General features: G+C 37.3%; 1 protein-coding gene across 1 annotated transcript in view; it reads left to right on the forward strand.

Annotated features, from left to right (window-relative positions):
• Nucleotides 1-12189, forward strand: part of LOC145684089 (succinate dehydrogenase [ubiquinone] flavoprotein subunit, mitochondrial-like) — a 107729-nt gene that overhangs the window by 89069 nt on the left and 6471 nt on the right. Inside the window, exons 11-13 of the mRNA XM_081755974.1 lie at nt 3322-3513; nt 7661-7804; nt 11024-11137. Coding sequence (XP_081612100.1) covers nt 3322-3513; nt 7661-7804; nt 11024-11137 — 450 coding nt within the window. The remainder of the gene's footprint in view (nt 1-3321; nt 3514-7660; nt 7805-11023; nt 11138-12189) is intronic.

Here is a 12189-nt window from a genome sequence, read left to right on the forward strand (position 1 = left end):
TGCAATAAGGGACTGCCGTAGCATCAGCACACGTGCCATTGGTCTCCCACGACACATCCACCATACAAATGTGCTTCGCGTTCTGCAGGAGGAGGGAATACACCCATTCAAATTGCAAAAGGTGAACGACATATTGCCTACAAACTTTCTATTTTGCCAATGGTAGACATTTCAAGATAACAAACAAAGAAGAGGAATACAGAAGGTGCAGAAATCACATCAACAGAGAAGTAAAGAAGGCAAGAGAAAACTGGATAAACAACTTATGCAAAAAAAAAAAAAATGAGGAAAATATAGTCAAAGGCAATACAGAAACGGCATATAGAAAGTTTAGAAAACAGTTTGATGACAAAAAGAAACGCATAGACATTATCATAGACAAGGACGGGACAACGCTAATAGAAGAGGAGCAGATAGTAAGAAAATGGAGAAGGAATACATTGAGTAACTCTACAAAGGAGATAGAGTAAACGAAGAAGAGATAGAGAAGGAAGAAGACGTCGATGAAAATGAATTAGAACAATCAATTTTACAGTGCGAACTTGACAATGCTTTGGAGAAAATACAACATGGTAAATCCCCAGAAATAGATCAAATATCAACGGAAGTGATTAAGAATATCGGAATAGCATTAAGGAAGAAATTATTAATCTTATTAATGAAATGTACATCTCGGGAAAAATAGCAAGAGACTTCGAGAAAAGCATATTGGTACCCACCCCGAAGAATGCGAAGAACACAGAACGTTAAATTTGCTTTCCCATGCATCAAAAATACTGTGCAAAACTATTATACAACGAATAGAAGGGAAAATCGAGGAACGGTTATCGGAGGACCAATTTGGATTTAGAAGGAAAAGGGGAACAAGGGAAGCAACACTGAGTCTACGGTTGATCATGGAACAGCACATCAGAATATATATTGACATGAAACAGCACATCAGAATATATATATAAACAATTGTGATAGCATTTGTAGATATAGAAAAAGCTTTTGACAACGTATATTGGAATATCATGTTTAGTGCGTTGAAGAATCTGAAAGTGGATTACAGACACAGAAGAATAATATACCAACTTTATAGGAATCAGCCAGTTGTTATAGGAAGAGATCAGAAGGACGCAAGAATAAGTAAAGGACTGAGGCTAGGATGTGGACTTTCACCTCTTCTGTTTAACGTATATATAAAAGAAGCTATGGAAGAATTCTTTGATAAAAACGAGAAAGGTGTAAAAGTAAATTGTCAGGTTTTTAGCACAATGAGATTTGCTGATGACATAGCATTGATAGCGGAGAACGAAAAGGACTTGCAGGAAGCATTTTCAAACCTGAACGACCAACTGGAGAAAACATGCAAAATGAAGATAAATAAGAAGAAAGCCAAAGTGATAAAGTGCACAAGAGCAGGACAGGAAGAGGCAAATGTATGGCTAAATGGAGAGAAACTCGAAGACGTTAAGACATTTCCCTATTTATGAAGTCTAATATCCTCGGACGGAAGAAGTGAAAAAAACATGAGTTCCAGAATAGCGCAGACTAAACAAGCATTCAATAGCAAAAGAGGACTACTAACATCAAGAAATGTGTCGCTGGACGTTCGTAAAGGATTTATTATGATTTTGGTATGGAGCGTGGCGCTTTACGGGTCAGAGATGTGGACATTGAGAAAAGCTGAAATGTCCAAGCTGGAAGCGTTTGAAATGTGGTGTTGGCGCAGAATACTGCGCATATCTATGAACCGTAAGGAAAAGGAATGAAGACGTACTAAAGGAAGCTAATGAAATACGACAAATCATGAAGATAATAGGAAAAAGAAGAAACAGCATGCTTGGCCATCTTATTCGGCACTCCGATTGGATCACCGTGCTGATAGAGGTAAAGGCAAAAGGAAAACCTGGAAGACGAAGACCATACATTACGAAGAAGAGACCTTATCAAAGTATAAAACAGCTCTCCCAAGCGAAAGAAAAGTTTTAGAATTTCCATGTCGCCCACCAACCTATGGTTGAGGTGAAGAAGAAGATGTGCAAGAAACATATGCCAACCCGCACTTCCCAACATTAGTTTTGTGGACCGATGAGGCAATTTTCACCAGGGATGGCGTGTTCAATTCGTAGAAAGTCCCACACCGTCGTTGTTCAACATCATAAACATTGGTTCGCCGTAAACATGTTGTGTGGCATAGTAGGTGACAATTTACTAGGACTTTATATGTTGTCCCCCATCATTTGTGCGGTCTGATATATCGTGTATTTCTACGTGATGTTCTACCGGAACTCTTAGAAAACGTACCACTGGAAAGTCGATGTAACATGTGGTTTGAACATGACAGCGACCCCGCACATTTTGACCATGGAGCTAGGACCTTCTTTGCTGATGTGTTTGGCGATCGTTGGATTGACAGAAGTGGACCTGTACCGTAGGCACCTTAATTCTCCGACCTTACATCGCTGGATTTCTTTTTGTGGGAAGAAAGGAAACGATTGATGTATGAGACCCCGGTGTCAATATAGGAGGATCTTTTTGATCGTGTAACTGCAGCAGCAGGAGCAATTGGGGACTCGCTAGATGTGTTTGCTCATACCAGAAACTCTTTACTCCGGCGATGTCATCTCTATTTGGACGCCAATGGCGGACAATTTCAACAATGTCTGTGAGGTGCGTACGTACTTAAGACACAGTAGTAGTGTTTATGTATTTCTGGATTGAACTGTGGAGTGTTTGTTCATGCGGAAATATCTTCTACCATGACACTGTTCTCACGGCTCTCGCTCGCAAACGATTTCAGCAAAACCACGAGCGTTCATTCGCATTGGCAGTGGTGGTCTAGTGGTGGGCTAGACTGCATTATGGTTGGGTAACACCTTGCTTGCATTACCAATGTACTCCAGTACACTCTTTTTTTTTTTCGGAGAACAAGTTTTCTGTTGGGGAAAGTGCCCCTTGGCCCTTGCGGTTCGCGACAGATAGCGACATTATCTGCATCCATTTTCCGCATTTCAGTCTGTCCACATCAGTAACCTCCCCCTTTGAGAAATTCTTTCCGCCGCGTCCCTACCACCCTGCTTCTGACACCATTGTGTTATTCAGGCATTACTTTCTCTAAACTGTTTGAGACCGCTTCCTGTTGCACTTGTCCACAATGAGGTATCACACGTCATTTTGCCGCCATTTGCGACAGATTGTAACGCGGAAATGACGCCGAATTTAATAAAATGTTACATAAACTTATTGTCTGTTTTCATGTGTAGAGTCTTCTCCCAAGCGTTGTAAACGGAATTTTACACCACCCTGTAGATATTTTAAATTATATGGTTTCAGAACGCGGGAGAAGAATCTGTGGCGAACTTAGACAAAGTGCGATACTTGAATGGAACGATACCAACAGCACAACTTCGAGACAAGATGCAGCGATGTATGCAAAATTACGCAGGCGTGTTCCGTACAGGAGAGATTCTCAAGGATGGATGCAAGTGTATGAAAGAAATATACAAATCGCAGAAAGATTTAAGAGTAAGTAACCCTATATTTACAAATATGTAGATTTATATAGAATACACAATGAAAATAATGGAATGGGAATACAAAAGAATTGTTTTGTTTTGCTTGAACAATATACGCTTTACATTACCATTGCTAAAATGCTGACACATTTCCATCTGGCTAACTCGTTATTTAAACATTAACTTTCTTTACAAGAATACTGTTTTTTTTTTCTTTTATCTCAAGTTTACTTGCAAAATATTAATCTTATCGCATATATTTTTTTTATAATACTAGTAGTAATTGTAATACTTAGGCGAACTTATAGCTTCTGGGTCCCTGGCTCAGAGACCATGATCTAAGGGTACATAGAAACACTCCCTCAAAATTTTGCCAATGGGTACATTGGTCCAACTGACTCAATTTTGGGAAGGGGTGCAAAGGACCATTTCTTAAATTTTGGAAACTGCCAAACTAAGAATTTTGTGTGGTATTGTAGGACCATCATATGTACCTCTGTAAGTTTGCGTAGTCCGTATTATTCCCTTCTGTGAGTAAAAGAATGACCAAAAGTTCAAATATCGGAATTTTGACCTGTTTTATTCTCTTTGATGAGGTTTTTGCGTAATATAAGAGGACAATTGCAAAAGTCATGGCAACTATTTTTTTTTTTTCGAAAATGGTAACGAATACAAAAATTCTGAAATATGCAAATGGAAGTTTAGTTCGTATGTAAACATTTTATGTAGGAAGATGGATGAAAATACACATTACCATAAAGATATAGGACGAGAAAAAAGACGAAAAAAATTTTGTCGTTTCAAACGTGTTTTACTGTCAATTGCATCAGTACACAATGATACAGGGCAGGAACACGTACCTGTGACATCTTAAGAGTCCCTGCCATCTAGTGGATTCTTGGGGAGACTCCTGATGCCATGGAATGTACGTAGTTTGTAATGTACTATTGTATACAGTTGCAATTGACAGAAACACTTTTGGAACGAATCTATCTCCCTACATGTAATGTTTACGTATGAACTAACCTTCCATTTGCATATTTCAGAATTTTTTTTATTCGTTACCATTTTCGAGAAAAAATAGTTGCCATGAGTCTTGCAATGGCTCTCGTATTTACGCGAAAATGTAAATAAGTTTATTCTCTGTCATAAGACATAGGTACCATGGGTCACCAGTCTCAAATTTGAGAAGGGTACGTTGACTAACCCCTTAAATTTGGAAATTGGCAAAAAAAAAAAAATAAAAAAAATACTGCTAAATGTTTTCTAGTAGGTCTCAAGCAGGAGCGTCATTTCAGATTTTGCTTGGGGGGGCAAGACCCCTTGATATACGTAACATTTCGCGTTTTTCACTGACTTACTACTATTCTGTGGACAAAATCTATATAAATCTCAAACTCAGGGGGACGGAAATTGCCCCTCCTGCTCCCTTAAATGACGCCCCTGTTCTCAGGCATATATTTCTGTAAATTTGGCTGTTCTACTTGCTCTATTCTATAGGTTAAAAATGCTAAAAAAAATATACGAAAGTAATAAATTTTATCATGTGATAGGTTATTGACCCAATTTCTTCTCTTTGATAAAGTTTTATTGGATTATGTGGTTATATGGATAATTACAGGGGTCCATTCTCTTAAATAGAACACAGATAACATGGTGTATCCTTCTCCAAGTTTAAAAGAGGTGCATAGGACTACTCCTTATTTTGACAGTTGAATCTTATGCTGCAAAGTCCATGAGCAGATGTCCTGGTTTCTTTGAATTTCAATTTTGGATTAAAAAATTTAAATTCAAATTTGGAAAGTTTTTTTTTTAATTTGTCAGTGAGTGTAAAAATTTTCTAACTACATTTTTAGCAAACGCAAAAAAATAAAAATAAAAAATAAAATAAATAAATAAAATAAATAAACAATTTCACGAAGGACTTTCACAAATGAAAAATGTTTACCCTTAACCATAATTTGGACTACACTTGATTATTAAAACGATGATATGCGTGAAGTGAATAGTGATTTTGTTGGTTCGTTTACTAAACAATTAAAGGATCATATCATTGAAACATTAGAGTGGTTCTCTATACAAAAGTGTCCCATCATAGCAAATAAAATCGAGATGAGAGTTTAAATTGTCCGTACTTTGCGTTGTTTAAAATGAGTTATCAGATCACGTTTGTACATCCACTGTTTCTACAAGAAGGTTACAGGGATCCAACGCACAATCCACATGGTTACTTGTTGATGGTTCTTAAGCAAGATACACCTGATGAAATTAAACTTCGTACAAATATTTTTCTCGACGAATTAAATTATTACGTCCACGTACCGATAAAACATGTTTAAATTATTTCCGAGAAAATTGTACATGAATTTGATGTATCACTTGCACCTATTCCCATTTGAAAAACCGAAATTAGACTCCAATATGGCGGATCCAAGATGGCAGCCGGGGTTGGTAGCATGTGTTAGAGAATAAGTACATGATCTAATTTGTTTTGCATATGCCCACATTAATGTCCATTTACATCTAAAGAAGCTAAAAGAAATTTTGTGTCCGAGCGTTATAGCACTGTATGATTGAATTTCGGATATATGAAGACCCATAAATATGCAAATTACAGATATGAGCAGCTAAAAGTAGTACAATATACATTGGGCCGCGGAGACATTTGAATCAATTTTACACGAATTCCGAGGGAACACTTCGCGAATGTACAGTACCTATTTAGTCTATAGGATGTCTGAGTCTATCACTATGTCTTCTAGTGAAACATGCTGATCTATGTGTTCTGCACAAAGCTAAACGGAGATTGCGTAAAACCATAATTGGAAATGCAGATCTTTATTAATCCATAGTATTTGTGAATATTGTTATAATGTCTTGAAAAGCAATTTTCCGTTGAAAAGTTCACAGAAAGCAACGTTAAAACTTACAAGAACACGGTTCGCTACTTTGTGAAAAATACAAAAGTCATTGAATAAGGAAAATAAATATTAGGCCGTACAACAAGGATTATTACCAGCACTACTTGCACCTATTGTAGGAAGCGGCAGACCGGTAGCCAGCCCAAAAATGTAGGAGGGCCCGGCTGAAGTTAGGGAAGGCCCGATCCAACCATTTATAGTTCATCACCATATTACAGTGCATTTGCAAGCCTACCGTGAAAATTTTAGGGGGGGCAGCGAAAATTTACGGGGGGCCGGCCCCCCTAGACCCCCACCCGGATACGGGCCTAGGAAGCGGACTATCCAGTATTTTGTTCAAACAGTAGTCATGGAACATAGCAAGAATTTTTATATGAATGACGGTGTCTGTGAACAAATAACTTCAGATCCAAATTGAAAGTGACTATGTTTGTGACTCTTAATCTCTCGAACCACCCGACCGATCTCGATCAAATTTTTGACGTAGATGCAGTTCTGGCCTGGGAGTGTTTTTTAGCTATTCACTTTGATGGTAGAACTTAGGGAGGAATAGGAAGGAAGGAGAATTATTAAAAAAAAAAAATAAAACTTAATAACTCTTGAACCAAAAGATCAATCTCGATCAAATTTTCAACATAGATTATGTTTGTGCGTGAGATGGATTTTACCATTTCACTTTGATTGAATAACGTAGGGGGTGGGGAAGAGATCTCAATCAAATTTTCAACATAGATGAAGTTCGAACATGGAAGTTTTTTTTTATTATTTCATTTTGATGGTAAAACCTAGGGGAGGGAAGGAGGGTAAATATATGAAAATGAATAAAACTTAATAACTCTTGAACCACCCAACCGATCTCGATCAAACTTTCAACATACGTATTAGATAAGGTTCAGACCTGTGATGTTGTCGTCATTTTACTAGTTTGAAGTTCATTACGCAGCTAGCACGCTCGGGGCCAGTAAAGGCAGCCATCTTTGCTGCAACTGCCGCTAGCGCTTGCGCTGGCTTGTTTCTGAACTCGTGTATACTACGTGAGTCAAAATTTGTATTTTGCTATAAAGTGATACCAAAACCATGTCTGTAAAATAAATGAATCAATCAATATTAGTTTTCAGAGTTGTAAAGTCTTTTTGATACACATTGTACTTTCTGAATCGAACTTGTATGATATACTATCTAAGCTTGGTCCTTAAGAAGGGTACTCACTCAAGTGTCATTTACATTTTATTTTAGGTTTATGATCGTGGCATGATATGGAATACAAATCTTGTTGAAACTTTGGAGCTGCAGAATTTAATCTTGAATGCTATTCAATGTGTTCACTCAGCTGAAGCAAGGAAAGAGTCTAGAGGGGCTCATTATAGAGAAGATTTCAAAGTAAGAACCTACAAATCTGCGTCCAAAGACGAAAGATCTTATATATACGTATAAACTTCCTTTGAGATAATCATGAAGCTGCAAACTGAGCATACCGTAAGTTACAGCTACAGCTTTGTGCTTCTGTCAGTTAATACCAATACCCCATGATGAAGTAAATTATTTCTCTGCTAGGCCTATTAATAAGTCAATATCGGGCATATCTACAGATAAGATCTTTTTGCATTTGGACGGCAGAAATAACGTACTAATAATCTAAATTAAAAATAAGTATTTATAGTTTGAATTCCTTGCAAAGAATCTAAATTTAAAATTTGATGCAGAGATACCTCTCCCCTTTAACGAATACCTCTCATTAGTAGACACCTACATAATACTGACAAACTCTTATGTCCCGGCATAAAAAGAAAACATGTATTATTTAGGGATGGCCAATATATTCCAGAATCCGGATTCCAAAAAATGTATTATCCAGAATCGGAATTTTCACTTTCCGGATTTCGAAAAAATTTTGGAATTAAGGAAAATTCCGAATTTTAGAAAAATTCCGAATTTAGAAAATTTCCTAATTCAGAAAAAAATCAACAATTTTCCGAAATCCAGAATTTTTAAGAAATCGGAATTTTTCCTAATTCCGGAATTTTTACAAAATCCGGAAATTTTCTGAAATTGGAAGTTTTTGTTTTTACTTTCAGGATTCCGGAAAGTAAAACTTCCGGGATTGGCCATCCCTAGTATTATTATAGGAGAGAATCCTCTCAATAGTGGACACCTCCATAAGACGGACGAACATTTTTGTCCCGACAAAATCATGTATTATTATAGGAGAGGACCCTATTAATAGCGGACACCACCATAATACAGACAAACATTTTCTGTCCTGACAAAAATGTAGGTACTATTATGGGACATAACCCTTCCTTTTACAGACACGGACAGTCTTCTTGTACCCCAAATGTATTAGACCTGTCTTCATAGAGGGCAGGGTAGCACAGAAAACACTTTCTTTAATTTGAAAATAAATTTTCAATTGATCCAGTAGTTACAAGCAAATTTCAATCAGAAAGTTTGCGTCCACAAAATTACACGGCAGACAATTATACAATATTTTATTCAAGGAAGTCATAAAACATCATGACTAGTTAGTTATGTGTATATTTTCAGTATTTAGTACTTTTGGTATATTCTTATTGAATTATTTTTACTTTTAATAAGCGAATTAAGCAACTTCTTATATAAGTATGGCTTGTGCCTGAGAAGAAAATTATCGCACAAGTATTATACAGGGTGTCCCACTCGAACACAGACCCAGAAATTTTTGTATACAAAAAAGATAGGTGGAGAGGAAATAAAACAAAATTTCTACATTATAATAATTGTATATATGAGAAATGAAATGCAATCACGAGATGTTAGCAATTCCTCTCCAGAAAAAAATTCTATATATAGCTTAGTGACTGTTTTGAACGTAATCTTACTTTTTTCCTTGAAGAAAACAGTTTGTCATGAATCATATTTTTTTTTTTGTGATTTTTGAAACCACTAGCAGTCTTGCAGATCGATAATACCGTTTAAGGATTAAGTGCTAATAAAGTTGTAAGTGTGATATTTAAGATACAGATTTTTTTTTTTAAAAAAAAGAAAGTAAATTGAAATAACGCAAAGTTATTTAACTGTGCATTCTAGGAAGTACAGAAGTGAAGTGAAATTATATTCTGTGACACAAGGATATATTTTATCATATACTTATGACTAGCAAGAGGACACAGCGACTTAGTGGTAGAGAGCTCAGCTCCTGGTGTGAGTGATCCATAGGTTGATCTCAGACTATGTGAGTTTGTGGTGGACAACACCGTGATCGTGTGGTTTTCTCGTGTTTCTCCCACCTCCTCTCCCATTCTCATTCCACCAATTATTGCATTGCCATTCCCTTTCATCAATTGCTTATCTCCTTTAGCTTAAAACAGTACTTTTCATCTAGTCGATGTATGACGTGGGAGCACCGATTCACAATCAGAGACAAAACATAGAGAACAGGCCGGGCAAAGCAGGGGAGAGAACGAAGTAGGCAAATTGAATAAAGCAAGTATTGGTCATGCACGGTTACTCATTAATCCATGAGTGTATACAAAATCATGATTGTGTCAATTCAATACGACAGCTGTGTCACCCGAGATCGACTAGTTAGTTCCGTCGTCGTTGGTTCGGAGGCGCTACTGTTCCCGAAGTTTCCAGTTTGTCGCGGAGTTTTCGGTCTGTATATCCTTCTGTATATCCGTTCCGTACTACAGTGCTTTGAAAAAAGGGAAAGCTCTAGTTTGGGACTTCATCCGCACAGATAATTATGCTCCATCCAATCTTCCACATTCGTCATCACGAGCAGGGCTCGTAGCAGTTCGTAAGGAGACCTGACAAAAGGAATAAATATATTAATATCCTTGATAAATATTAGTTTGTTTCAATTGCCATCGAGTCAAGTGGTACATAAGGTCAAGAAGAAGCTAATTCTATTAATGATATAGGTCATCGTATATCACTTATATCGGGAGATATACGATCTACATCATTCCATATTCAACGGATCAGTATCGCCGTATAACGGGGAAACGTTTCAGCCATTTTGGGTACGTTACCCACCGGCAAGGGCGCCGATTTCTCTGTAAATTTAGGGGAGGTCGGCATTCAGATGCAGGAGGTATATATATGAAGATTTTAAGACAAATTGCACTCAAATTATGCCAAATATTGTACACTCATAAATACAATAGGGGGCCCACATGAGCTTTTGGGGGCCGGGCCCCCTCGGCCACCTGACCGGCACCCTTGCCCACCGGTAAAGAATTAGAGATCTTTCTCATATAGGGAACCCCATAATTATTCAGAAGAATTTCTATTTTTTAATGATTGTATTATTATTTAATGAAAATGCGTGGAACGTTAAATTTGAACAGACATTAAGAAATAAAATTCACAAATTATAAATTAGTTATCAGATATTTAAATCACTGTATGTCAATAATGTATTAATAACTGTAAATTGTAACAAAATTTTATTGTTAAATAACCCCAAATGGAATGATATTTTACTACATTATGGAGATTGTACTAAAAAGTGCTACGTTACGGAAATATCTTGTAATCCATATCTAGTATGAATAGATTTAAATCTAAAAGTAAAAGAAAAATTTCAACTGTAGTGTATTGTTTTTTTCTCCGTAGAAACGAATAGATGAATACGATTATTCAAAACCTTTGGAAGGTCAAAGAAAACTTTCGTTTGAAGAGCATTGGAGGAAGCACACGTTGTCATATGTCGACCTAGAGACTGGGAACGTAAGTTTCATTGTGACTCTTATTTTTTTTTTTTTCTTTAAATGATTTTAGGTTCACGAACAGAAGGCCTCGATTCAATTTCTCTTTTTCTGGACCTTATGAAGACAGCAGTGTCTTATATAAGAAACATATTAATTGACATGTGCGAGTTAAATACACAACTGTTTGTGAAAATTGTAACATCAAAGATGATCTTGAGTGGAATAGAATTTATACAATTGATTCACTAGATGATTAAGCAAAAAATTAACAAATATCAGAACTGTACAACACCTTGACTGCACTGTGCATCTTGATAAATTTGTAAGACATGAAGCCTCCACGGGTGGCAACCAGAGCCTCTATACGTCGTGGCAACGAATCAAATAGGCGTTATGTGTTCCTGAGGAATCGCCCACCACGCTGTTTGTTGGGAGATCGTCGTCACTGTCTGTTGGAGGACCATGACGATTAGGGTGCCGATGAACTATCATCCCCCACACATGTTCCATGACCGATATGTCAGGCGACCGTAAAGGCAAGGGAAGTATAGGTACTCGTTCTTTGAAGAAAGCTTGCACATTGCAGGATGTGTGTGGCATAGCGTTGTTATGATGATATGGTGAAGGAAGTTTATGATCTTGACCTCTAGAACTTTCTTGATGTAACGGTCATGCGGTCTAAAGGAAGGGTATAATCTCGGTCTTGAGAACCTTCCTGGTATAACGGTCACTGGGTCTGAAGGAAGGGTTCAATCTCGGCCTTTAGAACTTTCCTGATCTAACGGACATCGGATCTGAAGGAAGGGCACGATCTCGGAATCTAGAAATTTCCTGATGTAACGGTCAATGGTGAGGCTGCCCTCAATGCGTAGCAGTCGAGATCGCGTTTGGTACCTAACAGCACTCCACATCATTACATTTGTTATTCGGTCACTAAGACACTCGAGAATGCAAGCTGACAGATTATGGTAAGCACAGTAACGCCTTACGTGTATACGGCCACCCAGGCCAGTGAAAGTGTTCACGTACCCATTGTAATCTGAAGTGCTTTTGGTTCTGGAAGCCGATACA

This window comes from Thermobia domestica, chromosome 4 (genome assembly GCF_964235325.1).
Source record: "Thermobia domestica chromosome 4, izTheDome1.hap1.1, whole genome shotgun sequence".
NCBI classification, from domain to species: Eukaryota; Metazoa; Arthropoda; class Insecta; order Zygentoma; family Lepismatidae; genus Thermobia; species Thermobia domestica.